The sequence below is a fragment of the Nannospalax galili genome, unplaced genomic scaffold (genome assembly GCF_000622305.1).
Source record: "Nannospalax galili isolate Female #2095 unplaced genomic scaffold, S.galili_v1.0 scaffold749, whole genome shotgun sequence".
Taxonomy (NCBI): Eukaryota; Metazoa; Chordata; class Mammalia; order Rodentia; family Spalacidae; genus Nannospalax; species Nannospalax galili.
The window spans coordinates 657,902-684,703 of NW_008359885.1; the positions used below are offsets into that span (position 1 = coordinate 657,902).

Consider the following 26,802-nt stretch of genomic DNA (forward strand, 5'->3'; position numbering starts at 1 on the left):
TTCTCCCCACTTTTTTTTTTTTTTGACAAAGCCCAGCTCCAGCACCATAAGATACAGGGTTAATGGCAAAAAGGCAATGGCTTATGTTTACAGAGGAAGCAACTACAGAATTCAAAAGATAACCACTACTAAGAACTCCAACACTGACCATACTGCTCATAGCGTAGCAAGACCCTATGGGGGGAATTTAGGTGGCTGGGTTTGTCAGGAACTAATAAATATTGTCATCATGGGTAGTCAGACTGAAGACAAGTCCAGCAAGATGATACCTTCACCTTTAAACTCGAGTTGTTTTTCTCCATCTGTACAATGGGGATGGTAACACATACCTCTTAGGGTTATGAGGATTAATGAAGAAATGGTGAAATCAATAGTAATCCTTGATTTTTATTATATTTACAACTGTGAAAAACAAAATTGTTTATTTATTTTAAAACAGGAATGATTATAAGCTTATACGTAGACCCATACATTTCTTTTTCAAGGAAATATTCCTGTCTCCAGGGAGTTATTATAACTTTTACATGCTCACATTAATTCTAGAGTCTTTATAATCATAAAATCCATTTATAGCCCTTGGTTGCCAAGCAACAAAGGACAAAGTACTGAGTATTTCCTTTTATTGCAAAAGGTTCAACTTTTCCATATTTGTCTTGAAATCAACATTTTTCAGAAAAGACAGAACAGTGAAATGGTACTCTGTTTCCAAGGCTTACTTGGCATTTGCTGCATGGAAATAGAATCCAAACCTGAAAGGAACACATCATTATTTTCTTTTGGGTAGTCTAAAGCAGTTTTGGCTAATTTTACAGCTAACCTAGAGAAAGTCTGAAACTGAGAGGCTACAAGTTCATTTTAAGGAGAGGACGTTTTTCTTGTTACCTCTACTCTGTGATGCTCTCTCAAAACCCCAGATCTTTTATCTACCTGTAGTCTTGAGGGAAGGTTGAGGTGCAGTCAAGTGCATATGAAGAGATGTTATCTGTGGACCTTGGTAATCACTGACTTCAACTGGGTCATTCAACCATACTTGGACAGGGCTTGGGAACGCTGGCTTTTACGAGGTGTTATCAAACTAAACTCTTGAGTTTTTTAAATGAGACCAAAATTAGTATTTCTGTTCGTTTTTGTTCAAGATCAAAAGTAAAAGTTTGGAAGTTCAAAACGAATATGTGACTTTAACGTTTCATAAAGAACTTTAGTGCAATATATTTTTAAATTTCATAAAAGCATATATGAAAAAAATGTTTTTAATTGCATGATTATTTCTCTATTTGCCTGTATTAAGTCAACACCAAAGCAGATTAGACTGTCTCCCTTGAAGTCTTACTGCTGTTTGTCCCGAGGTGCATTTTATATAGACAGTGGGCTCTATAGAGGCAGAATGGATACAATGCCCCTCTTTTTCTTCCTTTGTGGAGTTAAGGAAGGTTGGTGCTTTCAAACAGGCTGACTGATAAGTTACGTAGAGTGTCCTACATGCAGGGAGAGGCATAAAGGCTACTACAAACTTGTAAGTCCACTAGGTAATGCTTAGTCAGGTTTCTGCTGACAGCAAATGTCCTTTGAAATAATTTGTGTGTGAATGACAATAAGATCTGGCTGTTCACAGGAACTGGCTGATCTTAGCTGATCAGAAGTGGGAGACTTTGTAACTTTCAACCCTTATCAAAGAAGGTTCTTTCTGCTACAGATGGAGACTATTACAGAGATCTACAACTGGTCAAAATGCAGAGAATGAGTGACTGTGGGGTGCCCAGACCCAGCTGATACATCTACAGTGAAACTCCTACACTTAAGGTTCAAGGAACATGGCAGAAGAAGGGGAAAAACAATAGAGCCAGATGACCAGAATGCCCGCTGCTAGAGAGTGTCTTCTAGATGTGATGGGAAGGCTGCACCCATGAAATTGCCACAATAAGGTTACCTAAACAAGACCTGAATAATGACATGCCAGTGTGGATGGGGGAAATTTCACAGGGTCCCACCTCTAGATGAAGAGCTACAGGTACTCAGTGGCTGCTAAGAGAGGAAGAATCGGTTTTCCTCAGGAATGAAACACATGTACATATGGACAGCACTAAGTGGGCTAAGTGGTGTATGTGTGTATGATAATAATAGTTAAAGAAGAAGAGGTGAAGAAATTGCCAGTGAGTGGGGGGGACATGAGAGGAGTAGGAGGCGGGAGTGGAAGGAGTGGAAACAATGGAAATATAGTACTTACATATGAATTTCTCAAATGAAGAAAAAATTAATTACATAAAAATACAGTATCCCTGTGTCTCAAGTAGAATGCCTTAAGAAGCAGTTGGTTGAACTACAGGTTCTTTTATACCTGCATGAGCACTAAGACACTTGCAGACTTCCATCAGAAGTAAGCCATCTGAACATGGCAGTAAGGCCAGGTCTGTGGAACAGTGCCCAGGATTTGTTTATCTTTTTGCTGACTTAAAAATATATATTTCCACTTTTATTTTTTAAACCATCATGTAATGTCTCAGATGCTATTATAACAGCTTTGAGCAAAGTGTGAGTTGTTGCTGTCCTTCCCCCATCTTGCCCATGGTTCCCTGTCCCCCTTGTAACCTCTCCCCTGCAGTGCTCCTGTTTCATGTCCCATGTGTCTCCCACCCCCGTCTTTCTCATCAACTAATATGACTCTCGCTTGGTCTCCTGTCTAGATTTTTAGACTTTACCCATCCACAGTTACACCTGTTTTGCTGTTTTTTTTTTTTTTAATGAAAAAAAAAAACCCAAAATCTCTATTCAGCTACCACTTTTACATTTACTTTTTCTTTTTCAGCATTTCCTTCTCGCGTTTCCGTTTCCATTGTGTTTGATCGCAGAGTCTGAATTTCACAAACTTTCCTTTCACCCATTCATCGCCCTAACCCAACTCTGAGAGGAAGGCATTTTACAGATTAAAATTTATTTATTTGTTTGTTTATTTATTTATGCACACATGTGCCACAGAACATATGTGGAGGTCAGAGGGCGACTTGCAAGAGTCTGTTCTCTCTTTCCACCATATGAGTCCTTGGGGACTGAACACAGGTTGTCAGTCTTGGTGGTAAGCTCCTTTACCCACCGAGCTATCTTGCTGGCCCACATTTTACAATGTGGCAGAACATGGTGGCTCATACCTTTAATCCCAGTACGTGGGATACTGAGGTAGAGTTTGAGGCTAGCCTGGGCTACAAGAGTGAGACTCTGTCTCTACCAAAGATAAACAAATAAATAAAGCTAAAAAATTGGCAGATAGTTCTAAAACAATACTGCTAAGTTTTAGGTAGTTGGAAACCCTGTCTTCTCACTCTAAAACCAGCAGTCTTTCCATGCAGCCCAGCTTGCCTGCCAAAAGGAAGATGTAGATACACTTGTGTTGGTTCATGAGCCTCCATACTCTAGGAGCAGATGCCAGAAAAGTACTTAAACATAGTCATTCATTGGACAAACCTCCTCTTTTCTATGCTTCCTCCCCCACTTACCACTAGACACCTCATAATCTCTCACAAACTGACTGCAGTCACCCAGCCCCACCCAGTTCAGCACTGTCTATCACCTAGCTTTACCCACCACCTGTCCCTTGCTTTAACAGCACTGATGCGCTCCCAGTTCAGTCTTTAGATTACTGTTCTGAGCCCTGCCCTAACTGGGTTGGGGACAGGGAGCCAAGAAAGACTAAGAAATTTATTATGTGCCAAGCACCTGTAGTGGGACTATATCCATCATCATGTTTAGTCTGCAAGACCCCCTAAGGGAGCAACACCCATTTCCTTTTCCCAGACACAGAAATAGAACTAAAGAAATTAAGTAGAACTAGAATTTAACCCAAATGTGCCTGACTTGCCCTTTCCCCAGTATTACATTCTTACCTCATGGCCAGCTGGGGCTCCAGCCTTCCAGGATGCTCTTCCCTCTCTTGTTCTCTTGATTCACTGCTGTTCTCTCAAGGTCCCTCGGGATCCCCTGTGCACCTTCATAGCACTTTGCTCTTCACCTTTCAAAGTATGCAATTGCCTTTTTTTTGTTTGTTTCCTGTGGCCAGCTAGAAGGAACGAAGTCTCATTCATTCCTGAGCTTCAGCGCCTACAAAACTGCACAGAGCAGATCCTCAACACGCTTGTTCATTCCGTTAACAAAAGCCCCATGCCTTGGTCCTTCCCAGTATTTCAAAGGTTCTGAGTTTCCTTTCTTGATTTCCGGTTTCTAAGAGTACCAGAGTCCTGTAAGAGGCTGAAGAGTCTACCCTCAGCCAGTGCTTGGTTGGCCAGTGCCTCCATCTCTGCCTGATACTGTAGCACAGGGAGGCATTACTGAAAGTCACAGGGGCAAGGGAAGCTTTCGTACACATCTGGAAGCATTCCGTGTGTGTGTGTGTGTGTGTGTGTGTGTGTGTGTTCACCTCTTTAGTTGTCCCTCCTTGCGAAGGTTTTTGTCCTTTTCCTCCCATTTTTCTTTCTCCTCTTTCTACTTTTCTTTCTGTATATCTTTAGAGAAATGCCATGCAGTTTTGGGTCAAATCAAGAGACTGTTGTTAGCTGGTGGTCGAGAACTCTTGACCCTGAGGGGAGGCAGAGTAGGGTTTGTAAAACTAAAAACCACAATTGCATCATGCCAGGAGCAAAGCCAGTAACCATAGTTACATTAACAAAGAGATTTTCAGTTGACAAAAAGTCAATTTAGGAAAAACAAGTTTCTCAGTATTGCAGAAACAGTGGGCTCCATGGAGATGCAGGTATAGCTGGGTGGGAGGACATGCTACCTGGACCTGCTACTGGCTAGTTGGAAGTCTTCCAGTATTGTAGAAACAATGCATCTCCTGAAATTACAGGGGCAGGCTTCATGGCTGGCTGGCTGCAGAGGGATTGGCTGGGCAGAACCGCAGGGTACAGCAAGAGTCAGCTAGAGCAAAATTGAGGCCACTGTGTCTTTTCACTTTCTTTTTCTTCTTTTTCTTTTTGACTTTTGGCAAAATTAGACTTTCTTCCAAATTTTCTTCTTTAAAATCTCTCTTAATGGGGGAGAGGTACTCATGTGCCACAGCCCTTGTGGGGGTGAGAGGATGACTTTGTGGAGTCAGTCCTCTTCTTCCACCTTTCTGTGGGTTCCGGGGATCCAATTCAGGCTACAAGGTCTGAGTGGCAAGTGCTTTTACTCACCTAGCCATCTTCTGGTCTGCAAAATTGGACTTTCTAATAAACCAAATCAGAATAATAATTGTTCAAAGTCTTGTATTACTAAATAAACAAGATCACTTGATGTCTCCCTATGCCACTTAAATTTTTTTGTTAGCTTCTGTTTCCCACATTTATCATCTTTAAGTTAATATTGGTTAACATGCAGTCAGCTGCATTTAATTTCAACCTTCCTGGTGCCTTATTCATTCCAGTATATATTAATATTGATGTGTTTATTGAAGAGAAAAATGAATGAAATCTGAAAGTTTAATACTCATGTAGTAGGGCTAGAGGAGGGTTTTAGCTGTAAGGATTCAAAATTGCTGGAAGAGTAGGTTCACAGACTTCTAGAAAAGCAAGAGGCTCTTGCGTAGTTTATATTGCCAATTATTAATTTAAAATAAGCATGAAGTTGATAGTCTGCCAGTGAAGACACCAAACTACTTTAATCAAAATAGAATGTACTCAGTACAATAGATCATTTTCCCTTCTTTGAATTCCATGTGGAATTATAGATATTATCTACTAAGAAGCTGTGCAAATAACCCAACTTGTTCTCCAAAGACACTGAGTCAATCATCAATCACTTATCATTCACTCAGTGATCCCTGAATGTGTGAAAAGCAATTAAAGACACATTCATCTAGAATTGTAATACCAGGATGCCGAGGAAACAGGTTCACAGTGTTTTAGTCATACAGAACACGCACCATCAGCAAACATGCCCACCTTCTTTCCTGTTCATAGTAGCCCCATCTGTCCAGTCAGCAGAGAATTCTGGAATCCAGGAAGGGTATCTTTGACCCAGCTCTATCACGTGGATTGCAAGTAATATAAACTGGTTCTCATAACTTCGGGTTTCTCCTCTCTTCCCTTGTCTTCATAATTTAGCAATGGCAGCTCTTTGCAAGCAATATCATTGTTATAAAGAGTAAATGTCTCCATTCGCTTAAGAGCTTAGCCACATTAATAATAATTTATCAAGTTGTTTAAGTTTTTATAAGGAACATTATTGTTTTCATTGATGTTTAGTGGTTTTCACTATCCTCCATTCTGCTGATTTTTATTTTTAATTTTTAAAAATATTTTGCTTATTATTTTTATTTTATGTGTATGAGTTTATTGCTTGCATGTATGTGCATGCACCCGTGTCAGGCAATGCCACAGAGGTCAGAAGAGGGCTTCGGATTCCCCTGGAACTGGAGTTAAGGACGGTTCGTAGCTGCCATGTGGGTGCTGGGAATCAAACCCAGGTCCTCTGCAAGAGCAGTCAGTGCTCATAACCGCTGAGCCATCTCTCCAGCCCCCTGTTGTGTATTTATGATTCTATAGGAAGTACGCATATAGTGTATGATAGGAAAAACATCTGAGCCCCCACAAGGACTAAGACTGCATCTCTGAAAAATGGAGATAATTAAAAGTAATCTGAGAGTAAGTTTGGTTTGAGAAATAAATAATATAAAACAATTGTAAACTTCCTAGCATGGTGTTGGGAATCTAATGTTTCTTACATTTACCAAACATGCCTCTTTTACATTAGCCAGCCCTCAAATGGCTTGCCCAGAGATCCTTTTGCACCCTCCTAGACCTCTTCCCAGCATTCTATTATTTGTTGTCTTTCCACTGAAGGGCATGGATCGCATACTATCAAGATGTGACGAATGTGTAGAGGAACAGGAACCTCACCTTCCTATTTCTGTATTCAGTGTATTCAAGATTTTATTATTATAGCTCTACATTGTTTTGTTTTATCAATAGTTCCTCACAATGACACAGCTAGAAGAGTCATATCTTTATCATCTGTTCATTCCTGGCAAAACCAGTGCAAACTGAGCTTAGCTTACTGCATTGCATTTTGTCTGAGACAGCCCATCAGCCAGTCAAGATCAGATTTTGATACTTTCAAACTGTGTTGAGTGCCCACCTCCTTCAGGGTGTTTGCATACTCGGATAATTGGATTTTTCTATATTTATCCAAGTTACAAATGACAGCGCTGAGAAAGAGGAGGTCAGAGTCTTTTAATAACTAAACTTTAAGATTTCTATAGGGACTGGAGAGATGGCTCAGCAGTGAAAAGTGTTTGCTGCTCTTCTAGAGGTCCTGACTTTGGTTCCCACCACCCACGTCAGGTGGCTCACAACCACCTGTAACTCCAGACCTGATGCCCTCTTCTGGCCTCCACTGGTACCTGCATGCATGTGCATACTCTTACACACAGACACACAGCATACACATAATTTAAAAAATAAAATAATCTTAAAAGAAGTTAGCATTTGGAGTGACAGTTGTTTTCTCACTATAAATTCACCTAATCCTATGTGATTCCAATGTATTCTTTCTACCTCTGTTCATCCTCACTACAACTATAGTCTACCTTTGGCCTATCTACCACCATGCATTGGGTCAGAAACTCTTCTTAAATGTGGATATAAGTTGTCGCATTGTTGTCACTGCCTGTTTTCTGCCTTGAAGGTGAGACTGAGTATTTTCACGATTTTTCCTCTAGTGTCTGGCACATTGCACCTCATTAAATATTCACTGAATGCTGAGTGAAGAATTGAGCAATTTTGTTAAGTGTCCAGAAGCCAACTTTTTTATATTGTTCTCTAGAACTTTGCATCTTTGAGAGTTTGGGGGTTTCCATCCTGTTACACAATGTGCTTAGACTATTTATTCAACTTGAATAAAGGTTAATTTTCATTTTATCTCTCAATTATCAGTCATATAAGTTCCAGGTGATTCATATCATGTTAAAGTCCAGAGAGAGAGACAGAGAGAGAGTCAGTTCAGTCACTGTATTTAACAATGGGTCCTGTTATCTCTACTGGGAAGAGGGAATAGATTCAGCCTAGATCAATGTAAGATATCCATACAAGAAGACTGGGAAATCCTCAGGCTCCCAGGATGCCAGGTGGAGCTTTTCTTGGGGTCCCTTGCCCCGCTGCTCACTCTGCATTAGTTACTTTTCTTGTCTCTGTGGCACAATACCTGACAGAAGCAACTTAGGGGAGAAAGTATTTATTTTGACTTACAGTTTCAGGGAATCCAGCCCAGCATGGCAGAGATGGCAGAATATTGTGGCTCAGTCCCTGGCAGTGGGAACTTGGCTCTTGTTCATATTATGGCTGACCAGGAGGCAGAGATGGGACTAGAAGTGGGGTGGAGCTGAGACCTTCAAGGCTTAATCCTAGGAGCTTTGTCTATCAGCTAGGTCCTGTATTCCAAAGGTTCTAAAATTTCCCCAAACAGAGTCATTAGCTTGGGACCAAGTATCCAAATGCATGGACCTGTGGTGGACATTTCACATTCAAACCATAACATTCTCCAAGAGTCCATAATACAGGATCAGCAAGACATGGCCTTGAGCCAGGGGCTGTCTGCTTTCCCAAGCTACCCACCAGGATCTCACTTCCTCTCAAGGTACCAGGATCAAGACAGGAACTGAGGAGTCACCTAGATTCTGTCTGACCAGTCACAAAATCCAGTGCATACTACTCACTTATAATAATGCACTGATAAATGTTTAAATAACCAAGTCAATGTGGGAGGGGGGAGAATCAGCTCTGATTTGTAGTATTTCTATGATATAAACATTCTTACTCTAGTTAATTTTAAGCTAATAACATGATGATATGATCCTGGGATGAGGTACAAAAGTGTGTACAAGTTGGTCCCAGCACACTGTTACAACATTCCCCAGCTATCCAATGGGGACTGAACCAGATCAGAATCCCATGGCACTCATCACCCAGGATCTGGCGACAGTTCAAGCCTCATTGACCCCCATCCCAGAAGCCTCTCCTGACTCCCCTTTGCTCTTTTTGAGTAGTTTAGGTGTCCCATCATGCCCTGTGAACATCCCCATTGTTGCATCACTTTGTGAAGACATGTCTTTGTGTCTGATTTTCTCATTGGTCTATGAAGCTTTTGAGCAGAGAAACATGATAATGACACAAGGTAGCACTGAACTGAACTGATAGCTACACAAAGCACTTGGTATGCATTACCCCATCTAATTCACACCCCTACCCTATGAAGTAGGGTGTTACTGTCATTTTATAGGTAAGAAAACGGAGGCAGTCCTATCTCCCAACCATAGGCTAAATGACCTTTCACCTTTATAAACCTGATCATATTACTCCTCTGCTTAAAATTTTGCCTGTCAGTCTTTCTATATAAACTCTACCATTTATAACTGTATTCACTGTGACAACATGCCTGATAGATACAACTTAAGGAAGAACAGGCTTATTTTGGCTCATGGTTCAGGGAATACACAGTCCATTGTGGTGGGGAAAACAAGCCAGGGGAAGTAGCTCATGGCCACAGAAGCAGCTGGTCACATGCTGGATGCCAACCAGGAAGCTCATGGGGAATGTTTCACATTCAAACCACAATTATATTTACTCAACCTTTCATGTACTCATACAATAAATTCATATTTATTGAATAACTACGATACCCAGATCAGATTCTAGATGCTTAGGGGCTATGCAATAAAAGATGATTATGCTTTAGAGAGGCTTGGAGTTGAGTACAGAGGACAGACAAACAACACATAATTGCCACATGGTTGAAATGCAAATACTCATAGCTGGTGGTGAGATCCTTGGAGGGTGCGGCCTTCACTCTCTGACACATTTGTCACCAGTCTTCTGTCTGATAGTTTGAGCTCATATGCACACTCGCTTTTGTTTCTATGTTTAGCATTCCTTTTTTCTTACTTTAGAAAGTCCTCTCAGGTATCACCCGCAGGAAGTGCTTGGTGTTCCCCAGGCAGCCTGCTTGATTAAAAACCTCAGGATCCAAGTGTTCACTCATCCTAACACTTTTTGGTTGTTGTTGTTTGAGACAGGGTAGCCCCAGCTGGCCTGGAACCCGCTATGGAGACCAGGCTGGCCTCCATCTCGAAGCATCTGCCTCTGCCTCCCAAGCACTGGGATTAAAGGCGTGTGCCACCCTGCTCCAGCCTTCATCCTAACACTTAACAACTGCTACTAGCTTATTTTCTCCAACACCTCATTTGACTGAGAACATGTCTAATTTTATTCCTAGACACAGAATGGATACTAAGTAAGTGTGAAAATAAGTGAACAAAACAAGTAGCCAATTAATGATTGGAAGACATCTCTGGGAAAACATCTACAGTAAGCATCTAACTAAACTGTGGCTCTAAACACCAACATTAGACTTTAGATCGATTTCTATCCTCAGCAAGCTTTTAAGACAGTCTCCTTAGCAATGAGAGGACGAGAACATTTGGTTCCCCTTCTTTGTCTCCTCTTTTTTCTCCTCATTGTCTATTACAGTTTCTGCACCAATTTCTCATGAACACTGCCACGTCAGAGGCAAACACACTGTGTTTAAATTCGTTTGAGAGATGCTCACTCCTGCATTTTAGAATTCTTCAACAACTAGAACAAACTCATTTGTTCACTTTGCTCGCTGTCTCAATCTTTTGGATGTGGTTGTGTGGCACTAAGTGTGGAACACTAGACAGGAAAGAACAGGAGGGCACCAGGGTTGTGGAAGGTGGTGTGGGAGGGTACCCAACCGATGGCATCAGGAAAGGTTCGGGGCAGATGGGCAGGTGGGTGGAGGAGGCAGGAGCTATGAAAGGAAGGTCTTTAAAGTACCTGCTTGCCCCCACCTTGGAAAAGTCCCTGGGGCATATGTACACTTATTATATTTTGTAATGCAGGTTTGATTTGTCTGTTTACTCCCTGACAGACCAATCTTCCTAACCAGGTGCTTTTTCCTTACGTACCTAAGGCTAAGGCAGCAGGATGGGTTACCTGCAACCAACCATCCATGTTCTTGGAGTGCGTGTGTATGTGTGTGTGTGTGTGGGGGGGGTGATGCAGAGAGCTAGAGTGAGGAATGGCCTTGTCTCTCCAGAGTCATCTAGAAGCAGCTTCCTTGACACTTCCAGGGGTCCTGGGCAGGCTTTCATCCTGTGAACAGAACTTGGCAGCCCTTCGAGCCATGAAGGAGGATACATGCTGAAGCGGGTGGGATCCAGGATAAAACTGAATCACCTGCTGGGAGAGGGATTCATCTATGCAAGCTGGGTGCTCTAAGCAAGTGCTTAAGACATTTAGAGCAAAGCAGTTATTTTTAAATGCACAAGATTTATTTTAAGGGCCATTTGAGAGTTGCTCAGTGTGTATAAAACCTCCTGAAACAGTTTTATCTGACACTTTGGCTTTATCTTTTTGAGTTACTGCCTCTGGGTCTGGAAAGCACAGATGTGATTTGGAGTCCTAGAGAAAGCTGGCTACTATAGGGATCATCACTCTGTGTCTCTTAAGGTGTTTGGACAAGATGCGTTAGGCAGGTACTGGGAGCTGGGGCTCATCTGTTTCCACCTGGGGAGCAGGGCAGAGTAAGAAAGAGCAAGAGGGAGTCAGGGCTTCAGTCTAGAGACACTGATTTCCATCTCAGTAACTGTGTGTGTGCATGTGTGTATGTGTGTGCATGTATGTGTAGGTATGTATCTTTGTGCATGTGTGTATCTGTGTGCATGTGTGTAGGTGTGCATGCATGTATGTGTGCAAGTATGTATATGTATGTGCATGCAGGCATGACTATGTGTGTATGTATGTGCATGTGTGTTGAGTGTGCATGTGTGTATGGGTGTGTATGTATGTGTATGCATGTATGTATGTGCATGTGGTTTTTTGGGTGAAGGGAGCTTTATAAAGCAGATGGGACAGCAGCAGGGATTCTCATGGGAAGCTAAACAGACTCCTTCCTCCATCTGCTTCTCTTAGCAACTGGCCTGTCCACAGCCCAGTGGAGCAGAAGAAAGTCATTCCTCTCAGCAGTAGTTGGCATTGCTCAAGCAAGAAAGAGCCAGAGAAAGTTAGGGATAATGGAGGTGGTAAGAGCAGGCTCAGGAGTCAAGCAGAAGGCTGGGGACATAGCTCAGCTGGTACAGTGCTTGCCTAGGATGCAGAAAGCCCTGGGTTTGAACTCCATCACTGTATAAAGTAGGGACGGTGGTAAGGCTGGTGATCCTAGCATGTGGGAAATAGCAGGAAGATCATAAGTTTAAAGCTATCCTCAGCTACACAGAGAGTTTGAGATCAGATTGGTCTACAGGAGACTCTACCTCAAAAATAGAAAAAATAAAAAAGGTCAAGATTGGCCTGGGTTGAATGTATGCAACTCTGGGCAAACTAGATAACCCATGTATCTGCACGGTCACTTACCTGTGAAGAGTAAAACATGTAAACTCTGAGTGTCTTTGGACAACTGCAGTAACATTTTTGATCTCTGCCTGCTCTTGCTCACAGATAATCTTTTCCCATAAAGCAGCCAGAAGGGCCTTTGAAGATGTGTGTGTATCACATCTTGTCTCTCCAAAGCCTCTCTGCTGCCCTGGTCTCCTCTGCTCCCATTCTGGCGTGCTATTCCCTGAGAAGACGTGCTTCCCACTCAGCATAGCACACTGCTGCACTTGACCTTGCCACTCCCTGTCTGGCATGCTCACTTGTTTGGATGACTGCCTTCTGCCCCAGAAAGGCTTCCAAATCAGATCCTCCTCAAATGTATCCTGATTATTGCTTCTCTTACATTATGGGTATCATATCTACCCTTGCTTAGAACACAAGATCCCTGAAAGGTGATGCTTCTTCTTCCTTTAAAATTACATCTATCTATTTGTGTGTGTGTGTGTGTGTGTGTATCTGTGTGTGTATGTCTGTGTATCTATGTGTCTGTGTGTGTATCTGTGTGTAGGCAGCACAGCATGTGAAGGTTACAGGACAACTTGCAGGAGTCAAAGTTAAGCTAAAGGTTAAATGCCATGGTGAGGGCATTTCTGACCATCACAGATTTTAGGGACCTCTTCTATGAATCTAGGAAATGATTAGGACATGTCCCACCCAGTTCTTTCTTACCACATGTCCCTAAATAGAGTTGGTGGTGTGTTCTTGACTATTTCCACAATTCTAGAACACAGAGTAAGAAGAAAAACCTTCACATTTCTTTTATGAAACCACATAAAACACAGGGGTTACTGGTGTGGGGGAGAAATGAAGGACTGGATATTTAAATCACATCTTGGAAAAGAACCCACAAAATTTCTTAGAACCTTATTCAATTATCTGGCATCTATTTTAGGTTTTAGTAAGATGAAAGGAAAACCTTTTGGCTGCCTGCTGCCCACCAAAGCCATGAAACAAAACCCCATCTGTTTCACATTCTATAGATAGGAATCTGTTATTCTCTAGAAAACAAAACAAAGTATTTTACACAACAAAGTGTGCCACACAGAATAGAGATGGGGAGTTGTTAAGACAATACCCACATCCCGCAGTGTCCCTGACATCCCTCCCAGTGATGGGTTTGCTGTGTTGTTTAGCCATGGCAGCCTGGGGAGCAGTTGACTGCAGCCAAGCTGCACATAACAAACTGCTTACCTTAGCTTAACCCTGGGAAGTCAGCTTCTAGATGTTGACTACAGGTGATGGGATGCTACAGAGGAGCTACTGTGGCTCCCACAGTGACCTGGAGTTGTACAGCTGCACCAGAGGGTCTCAGTCCATTGCAACTGTTGGGGTAAGACAAAAGCTTTATCAGAGGGCACTAGGACAACTCAGATTTCCTTTGTTGTTGGGGGGTCAAATGTATTCTCCCACCTAGGAACCACTGAGCATGGAGGCGAGGAGGGCATGCAGAACAGGCAGTGTATTCCATTTATGACATCTGTATTCAAGGGTCGTGGCCCAGTCCTATCAGTGAGAACGTTCATTCATTCTGTTAGTGGAATTTTGGAGTCTGTAGTTACTAGATGATAAAGGGCAAAATGGGGTCCCCTCTTGGGGTTCTCAAGTCTTCTTAGTAAAATGATTTAAGAAGGCATGCAAACAGGGCAGGGGAGCTGTAAGTCTCAGAAACTGCTCTGAAGAGAATGGAAGACAGAAGGAAAAAACTGGTGCTATTTCAAGTTGGCATGGAGGTTGGACATGTGGCCAACTAGCAGCTACATGATAGAGAGGGGAGCTTTAAAGAAAAAGTAAAGATACACAAATGTTGGAAAAGCCCAAAGTGCTAGGGAAAGCTTGCTTAGAAAAGAGAGAAACAAGAAACGGGAAGCAAGCAGACTTACGAAGCTAGGTGTCTGTGGCCAGCTGATGAGTTGCTGCACCAGGGGCAGGGATTCTGGGAAGGAAAAGTTCATTATCTCATTAGTGCACTGGTTAGTCTACTCATCTCTTCAGCTTGGCTTAAGGTGGACTTGCTTTCTTAGGGGTGGTCCCTTGGCCAAGTGATTGACCTGGCTTAGCTGGAATGTTACGTCTCCCACCCAGGCCAGAGCTTTGTTTTCTTGATGAGGAGTTTCCTCTTAAGTGAGCCTTTCTTGCTGCTGTAACCATTCATTCATTCATTCACTCATTCATTCATTCATTCATTCAACAAATATAATTTGACTGTCAACTATAAGCTGGGGAACAGAGCCAGGTGATGCGGTTACAGTGATAAAACAATTGTGATTTTTTCACCTACAAACCATTTCAGTTGAGTAGGATATACACATCACCAAGTGCTTTGGAGTGTGGAATTACTGGTCTAAAGCTGTGACATAACTGTTGCATTTTTAACCTTGCCTTTTATGCAGTTTGAAAACAACTCTTTGTGGTGAAATTTACAGATGATTTTCCTATGTTTTCTGGTGACAGAACTCTCCTCTTTCCCCATTTTCTTCCAGGATAGTGGTTTATTAAGTCTTCCATAAACTTGGAATTCATTCTGATATAGAAGTGAGAATCTATAATTTGTTATTTTTCATTAACATGAAAGGATGCATCTAGTACAACTTAAATCCCATGAAGATATTTCAGTTTATTTATGGATTTTAATAAAAAAAATGGCCTGCCTACAGATGCAATGTGGAGTTTATATTGCTGTTATATATCTTATTGACAAACATTCCTTTTTCTCTCATCTGTTTTTTATTCTCCTGGGCATTTTTACATTGCTATTCCTTGAAATGAACTGTGGAATCATTTTTAATTAAAAAAATTTTAATTGTGGATATATTAAATTTATAGGCTAGTTTAGGAATGTTTACATCTTTAATTATTCTTTATGAGAAAACAAAATATGCTCTTTGTTCAGGTCCTCCTGTAATTATATAAGAAATTCAAAGATTTTCTCTTTGGTTTCATCAAGTTTACCGGGGATCATATTCCTATTATAAATGTACTCTCTCTGCACTTAACTTTCCAAGTAGCTGTTATTTGAATATGGAAATCTATTAATTTTAACAATATATTATTACTTTTGTGATAGCCTTTATATTGAAGTTGCTTATTATTTCTTACATGTTTTAGTTATCTTCTTTGGTTTAATAAGTTTAAAATCAATGTCCCATGCAATTTTTTTCCCATCATCCATTGCTCATCCCTCTCATTTTGCTTTCCCGATTAGACTAGAAACTAGTGCATTTAGTAGCAGATTATTTGACATAGCATCAAAATACTTATATTAGTTCTAACACTGGTGGAAATGGATTTAATTTTTTAAAAAATCATTCAACTTTTCACTGGGTATTACTTGATATGGATTTTCTATCATTGTATCATGCATGCTTGCATGTGCATATGAATGCATAGAATGTATCATATATGCACGTGTGTTTATAGAATTTATTCACGGGAATTGACATTGAATGTTCACTACCTTTTGGCATTGATCAAGAAGGTCAAATATGGCTGGGCATGGTGGTGCATGTCTTTGATCCCAGCACTCAGGAAGCAGAGGCAGGTAGATCCCTGTGAGATCAAGGCTAGCCTGATCTACATAGTGAGTTCCAGGCTAGCTGGGGCTACAGGGAGACCCTGTCTCAAAAACACAAAACAAAAAAAAAGTCAAATGCATTTTTTTGATAAAACTGTAGCATGGATCATCTTCTTTGTGACCTTCATGATAAAATTCTCTTAATGTTAAATTCTATTTGATAACATTTTACTCAGAACTTGGATAGAATATTCACCAGTGATTTTAGTCTGTAGTTCTCTTTGTGCATTTTACGTCTATCAACCTGGCACCAGTTTTTCTGTCATTTCATAAAAATATTTGAGTCTTTTATTTTTCTCATATGTTCCAGAACTGTGAAATCAGTGGAGGAAGTGACATGGTGTTAATGTCTTAAAGGCACGATCCTTGATGCCATTTTATTTATTTATTTATTACTTATTTATTTTTGTTTTAAATTTTTTGGTCTTTTTGAGACAGGGTTTCCCTGTAGCCCCAGCTGTCCTGGAACTCACTATGTAGACCAGGCTGGCCTTGCACTCACAGAGATCTGCCTGCCTCTGCCTCCCGAGTGCTGGGATTAAAGGTGTGCACCACAACACCTGGCAAGCAAAAGTTATTTTAAAAAATATGTTACCAGGGGCTGGAGAGATGGCTCAACAGTTAAGAACACTGGTTGTTCTTGCAGAAGACCCGGGTTCAAATCCCAGCACCCACATGGCAGCTAACAACTGTCCATTACTCCAGTCCCAGGGGATCCAACAGCCTCTTCTGACCTCTGCAGGCATTGTACGACACTGGTGCACTTGCCTCCATGCAGGCGATACACAAATACACATAAAATAAAAAAAACAAAAAAAAAAATTAAAAAAAAAAATGTTACCTTAAATCCTATAATCATATCAGTGTTAATAGTGGTGTAATGGTATTCAATTATTTCTCTGAATATCTGTTATTCATTCCCTCCTACACTCTGAGTCAAGGTGTGGGGATTAGGGGAGGCACTTATGCTGTGACCCCCCACGAGGAAATAACAAGAGGTTCTTCCTGGGGTAGCTGGTGGTTGTGCCTTTGATAGGCTCCCTTTTGCCTAAATCTAATGCTGTCTCCTGAAGCCTGTGGCAACAGCTCAGATTCCTAGACCTTAAGACACTGTGACAGTTGTCTGTGTTGGTTGGCTGTGTTTAGTTGCAAGGATTTCACCATGTGTGCATTTTTGTTACTGTTTTAAATGGTGCACATTTGTGATCAGCATTGTGACTTGAAGATATTAAAATTTAGACTACAAACTTGAAAAAATATTACCTTAAATCTTATAATTACACTGGGTTAATAGTGGTATAATGGTATTTGATTGTTTCTCTGACTATCTATAGATAGAAGAATGAATGAATGAATGAGTAGAAATAGTTCTTTGAGAGACATTTGTTCCTAAAACAGGTTTCTTTGTGTAGCCCAGGCTGACTTCAAACACATAATCCCGCTGCCTTTGCCTCCCAAGTGCTGGGATTACAGATGTGTACCAGCACATCTGGCTAAGAAATAGATTTTACCTTATATATACTATACTAATTTTACTTGAACTTATAGAATAAAAATAACTTGATGGGAAACAGAAGGAATGCCAAATTTTAAATGTTTCTTTGCTGTTAGAGATATTGACTTTAAAGAAGTCTTCCAAGGCCAAGAGAGGAGTTAAAAGTCACTAAGAGGTTGGAGGAACTTTTTTAATTGGCTTATATTTGAATGTGCTGTTTGTTCTTCCAAATTTATGGAGTTCACCCTCCTAATTCACATGTTAATAGTGTTACAGAGCTGAAAACAACCCAACCTTGGTGCTTAGAGGTTGAGCCCTGATAGTTTAGATAAGGTCATTAGGGTAGAACCCTCATGATTGAATTCTTGTGGCTTGGTAAGAACAGGAACAGAAGCTATACCACATAGATGTGTGCTCCTGTCTCTTGTATTCTTTTCCCTTAGTCAGGGATTATTACTTCTGCTGTTTGATCTGCAGCTACAGTTCTCTTCCCACATTCAGCCTAAATCCTAACATATGAATTCATCACTTAGTGATAGTGTTTTCCCTTCTACCTTATATATTTCCCAGTTCCTTTTTGGCAATTATACTTGATTGAATTTCATTGTCAAGAAATTATTTTCAAGAGGGGTGCATAGACATTTTATATGCTGAATGTTTTCATTTTGAAATTGTTGCCTGTCCTAATTTGCTTTCTATTGCTGTGATAAAAACACTGACCAAAATCAACTTGGGGGAAAAGGGTTTGTTTTATCTTACATCTCTCGGGTCACAGTTCATCACTGAGGGAAGTCAAGGCAGGAACTCAGGGCAGGAACTGAACCTCAGACCATGGGAGAATGTGGCTTACTGGCTTGCTCCTCTTACCTGTGCTCAGCCTGCTTTCTTATATAACATAAGTCCACCTGTCCAGGGGTGGTACCACCCACAGTGGGCTGAGCCCTCCCACGTGGCTCAACAATCAAGACACGCCCATAGGTCAATCCAGTAGAGGAAATTCCTGCTGATGGGCAGGAACTGAACCTCAGACCATGGGAGAATGTGGCTTACTGGCTTGCTCCTCTTACCTGTGCTCAGCCTGCTTTCTTATATAACATAAGTCCACCTGTCCAGGGGTGGTACCACCCACAGTGGGCTGAGCCCTCCCACGTGGCTCAACAATCAAGACACGCCCATAGGTCAATCCAGTAGAGGAAATTCCTGCTCTCCAGGACCCCTTCATGCCTTCAATGTGTAAGAGAAGACACATTACCAAGTCCTTCTTCCAGCTTGAGATGGAGGCTCAGAACCCCCTGGACCACAGCTTCTGTGTGCTGACCCTAAGGAAATACTTCCCAGATTTCACCTCAAGGATGCTGCTCTCTTCTTAATCACAGCTGATTTTTCAGCTGCAGCTAACCAGCATTAATTGACCCAGTAAAGCAAAGGTTTCACTTCAGTGGTTCTGGTCTCTTCTTAATCACGGTTGATTCTTTATTCCCAGCCAATCAGAAACTACAGATTCTCACACACACAAACAGCCCTGATAGTCTTTGCTTCACTTGAAATGTCACAAGCCAGGCCTCCATCATCCACATTTCTCTTCAGCATAACTGTTTCAAGCTACATAGCAATAGCTCACTAAGTTCTGAGCACTCACTGGATTTTCCAGCCCAAAATTCCAAATGCTTCCACAATCCTCCCCAAAACAACAGGGTCCAGTTTGTCTCACAGCAATACCCCAACAATCCTGGTACCAACTTCTGTCCTAGTTTGCTTCTCTATTGCTGTGATAAAAACACAGAAAAAAAAAAAAAAAAACAACTTGGAGAAGAAAGGGTTTATTATTATCTTACATCTCCAAGGTCATCACTGAGGGAAGTCAGGGCAGAAACTCAGGTCAAGAACCTGGAGGCCAGAGTTGAAGCACAGGCCATGGAGGAACGCTGCTTACTGACTTGCTCCTCTGGCCGGTGCTCAGCCTGCTTTCTTATTCAACACAGGACTACCTGTCCAGGGGTGGCATGGCCTACAGTGGCCTGAGCCCTCTCACATCACTCAACAGTCAAGAAAATGCTCTACAGACATGGCCACAGGAAAATCCAATGGAGGAAATTCCTTAATTGATGTTTCCACTACCCAGGCATGTCAAGCTGACAACTGAAGCTATCCAGCCCATTGCCTTTGTCTTTGAAAATAAACTGTTTTGGTGTCTTAGTTTGTTTTCCTGTTGCTATGATAAAATGCTCTGACAAAAGCAACTTAAGGTGGAAAGGGTTTATTTCAGTTCATAGTTCAAGGCACAGTCATCAAGCAGGAGCTTGAAGCAGCTGGTCACATTATGGCTACAGTCAGACTGATTCTGAATTTGATGTTGAAGCATGACAGTCCAGATTGTTTCCCCCTAGATGTCTATCCAGTTGTCCTAATAACATTACTGAATAACTGATCTTGTTTATCATGTAGTAAAATTCTATATATTATACATACATACATGCATATATATATATATATATAATTTCTTTCTTTTTCCTTTTTGGTTTTTTGAAACAGGGTCTCCCTGTGTAGCCCTTGCTGGCTTGGAATTCACTATTCCAAGACCAGGCTGGCCTCAAACTCACAGAGATTCACCTGCCTCTGCCTCCCATGTGCTGGGATTAAAGGTGTTTCCACCAAGCCTGGTGTTATGTTCATGTTCCTTTATCCGAGATTTGCTAATATTCCTTCGATGTGTCTATTCATACAGCTCTCATTTGGGGGGGGGTCATTTTTGTGTGTTTATTCTTCCCAAGGAAGACATTTTTTTTTTTTGGTCTTTTTGAGACAGGGTCTGTCTGTAGCACCACCTGGAACTCACTATGTAGACCAGGCTGGCCTTGAGCTCACAGAGATACACCTGCCTCTGCCTCCCGAGTGCTGGGATTAAAGGCGTGTGCCACCACACCCTGATGGAATAAAATTTTAAGTATAAGTATGGACTTTATTTAATAAAAAAAAAGTCTTGAGGACTACAAGTTACAAAGGAAAAGCAGATCATCACACAGAAATCTAGTGAACACATTTTGCCTGTGCATAAAACTTTATCAAAGTCATTCATTTAACAAACCCCACCCAACAATGTTTTCGGTTATAATGCTTTTCTCTTTATTTCAAATTATATTACATGTTATTCTTAAGATAACTTTTAAATAGCAAATTCTTGGCTTATAAGAATGGCACCTTCAAAATGGGTAATTTCCACTGTCTCTGGCAGCATTATTCTAGGCCATTCCCTTTCACCAATTAAAAACATTTCAAAATGTTCACTTTTAACAAGCCTTTCCACCCCAAACCACAGCTACATCCAAGGAATAAATATTTAAAAGAATGATTGGAAATATTTTAGCTTGGAGATCATTTTCTTTCGGTAGCACATGCACGCCATTTCAGAGGGGGATTATTGGGTGCATCCAACTGGTTGACATGTAATAAGAACAAAAGTGAAAAAACCATGCCTCAGAAGAGTTAAAAGGAAGTCAAGCAGGACTTGGGTAGACATGGCAGACTATCACTGGCTAATGCCTGATTCTAAGTGCCAGTGGAGGTTATGTGTTAACAATATCCTGCTGCAGTCTTTGTAAGAGGAGTGTCTTAAGGAAATTAATAGATGGCTTTTGTTGCCATCCTAAATAATGTCTAGTAAATTTTTTAAGTTTGAATTTTTCAGCTGGAATAGTGTAGGCCTCTCCATTAATTTAAACCTCATCTTAAGGCTTTGAATGGAAATTTTTAGTTAAAAAATTGTCCTAGTATAGTAATTAATGAAAATTTTCATAATGAAACCTATTATTTAGTATATCAAAATAAAAAATTAATTTTAAGTGTCCTTAAATATATCCTTAGGTATTTTATGGTTTTTGTTACTTTGACTTGGAGTTCCCTTTTATATTCATTTGAATGGTTAATTGGTTATTATTCATATAAGAACAATTAATTTTTATGTTTGATTTTAACCAACCAACCAATTTAATTTTCAGATTATTTTTCATAATAAGTTCTTCTCTTGAGTTTGCCAGCAGAAATGTTTTTAATTTTTTATTTATTATTATTGTGTGTGCATGATATATGTGTGAGTGTGGGCTTGCATGAGGAGGTCAGAAGACAACTCCAGGAGTCTGTTCTCTCCTGTTACCCTGGGTTTTAGGGATCAAACTCAGGTGGTCAGGCTTGTGCAGGAAGCTCTTTTACCTGCTGAACCATCTTGCCAATCCACAATAATGTTTTTTGTCTTCCCTATAATATTTATTTTACATGATATTTTATATTCTTTAAAAATTCTAATACTGGGGGGCTGGAGAGATGGCTCAGCAGTTAAGAACACTTGCTGTTCTTGCAGAAGACCTGGGTTCAAATCTCAGCACCCACATGGCAGCTAACAACTGTCCGTAACTCCAGTTCCAGGGGATCTGACAGCCTCTTCTATCCTCCACGGGTACTGCATGACGTGGGTGCACTTACCTACATGCAGGCAATACATGCATGCACATAAAATAAATAAATAATAATAAGTAAAATATTTTTTAAAATTCTAACACTATTCATTATAATCAGTGAAAAACAAACCTTTTCTTCATTTTTTAAGTCAAGAAAAGGGACAGAGCTATTATGTTTTAGGAAGTCTAACAAAAGTTGTAAAGAATATATTGAACTTTTTGTTGACCAAATCAGTCAGTAAACCAGACATCTAGCCATCATCTGCCTATCTTACAAATGATTGTTGCTTGCCTCTTTCATAACATGGATCCATGTGGGTAAAATAAGAAAGATGTAGTCCCTCTCCTTAAAGGAGAGAGAGAGAGAGAGAGAGAGAGAGAGAGAGAGAGAGAGAGATGCGGAGAGAGAGACTGATTTTCAATAATGCATAAGGCAACCATTCAGTGTTATGGAAGCTCATAAAAAGAGCACTAAACCAGTCTCATCCAGTCAAGAAGGAAATATTTAAATGGAAGAAAGATCACATTCTTGATAAATGCAGTATATTATTTAGTTGCTTTGAAATTTTGGGTATCAGCCTGAATGTTTTTAGCAGTCATTCTGAATGGTCACAGTTCTCAAGCTTCTCAATTTGCCTTTGCAGCTCAAGGAGCCAGTGGCACTCTGGAGAACCCAGCCCTGGACACAAGCCTTCTGGAGGAGTTCTTGGGCAATGATTTTGATTTAGGAGCCTTGTAAGTAACGGTAGCACTGCTCAGCAATTAGTGCTCAAAAGATGTGAAATATTTGAATGAGCTGGGCACTGCTGCCTTTGCTTCTGTTTTCCATGAAAACATGAGTAGAATTGGCATTATTTTTTCTATGAAATGTTGGCATATTTCACCAGTGAAGCTATCTGGGCCTGGTGGTTTTTTCCATGGGAAATTATTCCTGCTCTTCCAAATCTCTACTTTTGCATCAAGTTCAATATTTCTAATAGACATGGGGATATTCAGGTTACTGATTGATAGATAGCAGTTTAGACTGTTTATGTCTTTCAGTAAATTTATCATTTTCACCTAGGTAGTCAAATTTAATGGCATAAAATTTTTTGCATTTTCCTATTACAGTTTAATGTCTGTAGGCTCCAAAGTGATGATCCTCTTACTGCCTTTTTCTGGATCTATCTGGGATGTTTATGAATTTTCCTAGCTTTGTCAAAGAACCAGGTTAAATTTACGTCCATGTTGTTTTTTGTTTTCTATTTTATTGTTATTTTCTCACAGTATAACTATTGCAGATTTCTTTTTTAAAAACATACATACAACAAAGTCAATACTCTCTATTCTATTTTTATTTATGTGTATGTATATGTGTTTCTGTGAGTGAATGACATGTGTGTGAAAGTACTCTGAAAGAATGGAAGAGGATGTCAAATCCTCTGGAACTGGAGTTACAGGCAGCTGTGACTCACCTGGTGGGAGTGCTGGGAACTGAACTCTAGTTCCCTGGAAGAGCAATAAGTGTTTTTAACTGCTAAGTCATCTTTCCTGCCCCCAGACCCAATACTCTTTGGATATAGTTCTGAGTTTTGACAAGCTCATAGACTACTATCATAGTCAGAATAAAGAACAATTCCCCTAATCCCTGGAAACTATTGATTTTCTCTCTGTCACTATAATCCTGATTTTTCCAGAATGTCACATAAATGAAACCATACAGTACCTTTAAATTTTTTCATCTTCTTGTTCACGTGACTTTGGTCATTAGTTCATTCCTTTTATTTCTGAGAAAGACTCCTTTTAATACTTGTAACACTGTTTATCCATTCCCCTACTCAAAGATATTTGGATTATTTACATTTCTTGGCATTTATGAGTAATAACATTGTGATGGTTTGAATGAAAATGTCCCCCATAAGCTCCAAGTATTTGGACATTTTGTCCCTAGATGATGGCACTGTTTTGGGAGGTTTTAGAAAGTGCGGCTATCTGGAGGAAGCATGTCACTGGGGGTGGGCTTAGAGAGTTCTTAAGCCTTGCCAGATCTCCAGTGGTTCTCTTGCTTCCTGTACCCGTGTGATGATGTGAGAGCTCAGCTTCTGCTGCTCCTGCTCCAGCCACCTCCAGCCACCTCCAGCCACCATGACAGACTAGAACTGTAAGCGCAAATAAATTCTTCCTTCTATAAATTGCTTGGGTCAGTGTTTCTATCACAGCAACAGAAAAGTGACTAATACAGTAATTGGTACCAGAGAGTGGGCTGTTGGCTGTGAAGAACCTGACCATGTGGGGTTTCAGAAAAATGTGGAAGACTTTGGAAGTTTGGGCTAGAAAAGTGGTTGGTTGCTGTAAGCAGAGCTTAACAAGCCATTCTAGTAGGAGCCTGGAAGAAAGTACTACTGAGAACAATGTAGCTCCAGAGGGAAATAAGGACTTAAGCAGCAATTGGGATATTTTGGCAAAGAGTCTGGGATGGAGTCTGTCCACAACCAAAAAGCTTGCCTGAGGTTAAGTTGAAAAGCCATGGACTAATTTCTCTGGAAGAAGAAATTTCAAGACAGCCTAATGTAGAAATGGTGGCATGGCTATTACTGGTGAATATTATACAGATTTACAGAGAAAAAGAGCAAATGGGGCAGAAAGAAATTCAGAATGTACAGGATCGATTGAAAAAGAACACTAGGAAGACTAATGTTGAAGCCCTGGCAAGTGATGGAGAGGATTCCATTGATAAGGAGATTAAAGTGATTAAGGAGATTAAAGTGATTAATGAGGGGCCTAGAGATGTAGAGAGTGCCTCCAGGGCAAGACCACACCCAGTTAAGCCTCCAACTTGTAAAAGGAAAATGCTTCAGGGACCACTGAAGAGAAAAGCTTCTAAAATGGATAAAGCAGGCAGGAGTCCATTCCAAACTTGCAGTCAAACTTGGCATTATCATTCACCTGGTGCTGGTTTTAGAGGCATGAAAGATGGAAGACTGAAGGGGTCATCAGTTCTTCCTCCGTGGTTTCAGAGAGCCTTGGAGGCCAGGCAGCATGAAGTAGGGGTGCCCATGCCTAGAGAAGGCCCTGATAGGCCATTGCGTGAAGCTGTGAAGGTGAACCCTGGTTGGCAATGGCAACCCCAAGAAGATGCCAGAGCTGTGAGGCATCTGCCAAGAAGACCTGCATACAGGGAGTGGTACCAGCACAAATGAGAGATGTGTGTTGCACACAGAAAAGCTAGGGAGGCTGTGCCATCTAAGCCCTTTGGAAGTAAAGTCCCAGAAGTTGGACATGGAACCACTGAATTTGATGTTTGCCCTGCTGGTTTTTGGTCTTGTTTTGGTCCGGTATTTCCTTACTATGCCTCCATTCCTCCCTTTTGGAATGGTAATGTGTATTCGGTTCCACTGTATATTGGGAGTATGTAATTTTTCTTTTGATTTTATAGAGGCTTACAGTTAAGATATTTACCTGAGTCTCAGAAGAGACTTTGGACTGTGGACTTTTGAATAGTATTGAAACTGGTAAAGACTATGGAGACATTTAAGTATGGACTAAATACATTTTGCACAGCTTCCACTGCTCCTGCTCCAGCCACCTCCAGCCACCTCCAGCCACCATGCCTCCCTGCCATGACAGACTGTAGTTTCTCTGGAACTGTAAGCTCAAATAAATTCTTCCTTCTATAAATTGCTTGGGTCAGTGTTTCTATCACAGCAACAGAAAAGCGACTAATACAAACATCTATAAATATTCATGTACGGGTTTATTTATTTATTATCCATATGCATATGAGTGTGGTGTATGAAGTGTAGTGTATGTTTGTGGTATATGTGCATAAGTGTGGTCAGGTGTGTTCACCCAGTGTGCAGGCATGCAGTGGCCAAAGGGGGTTGCAGGGTGCTCTGCTCTATCACTCTCTGCCTTATTCCTTTGAGTCATGGCCTCTCACTGAACTGAGAGCTAGGGTGGTGGCCAGCAAGCCCAGAAATCCCCTGTCTATACCCCACACAGTGCTGGGGTTACAGGTACATGCATGAGGCCCTGCCTGGCTTTTGACATGGGTGCTGGGGAGCCTAATTCCAGACATCATGCTTATGCAGGAAGTGATCTTACCCACTGAGCCATCTTTCCAGCCCTTTGTGAATAGATTTTTGGGCAACCAAGAGTTTAAATTTCTCAATATGACTCCTAGGTCATATTGTTGTTAATGTAAACTTGACTATGAAAATTGCTAAAGTCTCTGGTATGTCCATACATTTTATAGTACATTATTTGTGCATTAGTTGTCTAGTTGTTTTCTTCACTGTCAGTCTTATCAGTTAAAAGCAATGTGGTCATCCTAACAAGTTTACAGGGTATCTTGTGTCTTATTTACATTTCCCTAATGGTTAATGATGTTAGGCATCATTAACTGTGTTTGTTTGCCATTTGTACATTTTCTCTGCTAAAGTAACTGTTCAAATCTTCTGTTACTTCTTATATTTTGGTTTAGAAAATTAAAAAGAATTCTGGATTTAAGAATATTGCTAAATGTTTTTTTAAAATATCACTAGATGTAATTTGTGAATTTTGTTGGTCTATAACTCATTCTTTCATTCCCTTGACAATGTCATCATTGTTAGGAGAAACTTTTCAGAGTAAAAGTCTTTATTTTAATAATTTCCAATTTATAATTTTTAAATATAATGTGTTTTCTATCTAAGAAATACATATTTAGTCTAGCCAAAATTATCCCCAGTTTTCTCCTGCACTTTTTATTTTTTATTTTTTTAATTATTATTCCAAAGAGAGACAAATTTTAACATATTTTCCCAGAAATAACTTGAAGCAGGTTACATAAAAATATATATACAATGTGAAGTGCAAGGGAAGAAAACTAGGAAAACAGGAAAAAGAATC

The 26,802-nt window shown here is 40.6% G+C and overlaps 1 protein-coding gene across 1 annotated transcript in view; it reads left to right on the top strand.

The window, feature by feature from the left end:
• Nucleotides 1-26,802, top strand: part of Myrfl (myelin regulatory factor like) — a 153,716-nt gene that overhangs the window by 11,266 nt on the left and 115,648 nt on the right. The window contains exon 2 of the mRNA XM_029558986.1: nucleotides 22,578-22,668. Coding sequence (XP_029414846.1) covers nucleotides 22,578-22,668 — 91 coding nt within the window. The remainder of the gene's footprint in view (nucleotides 1-22,577; nucleotides 22,669-26,802) is intronic.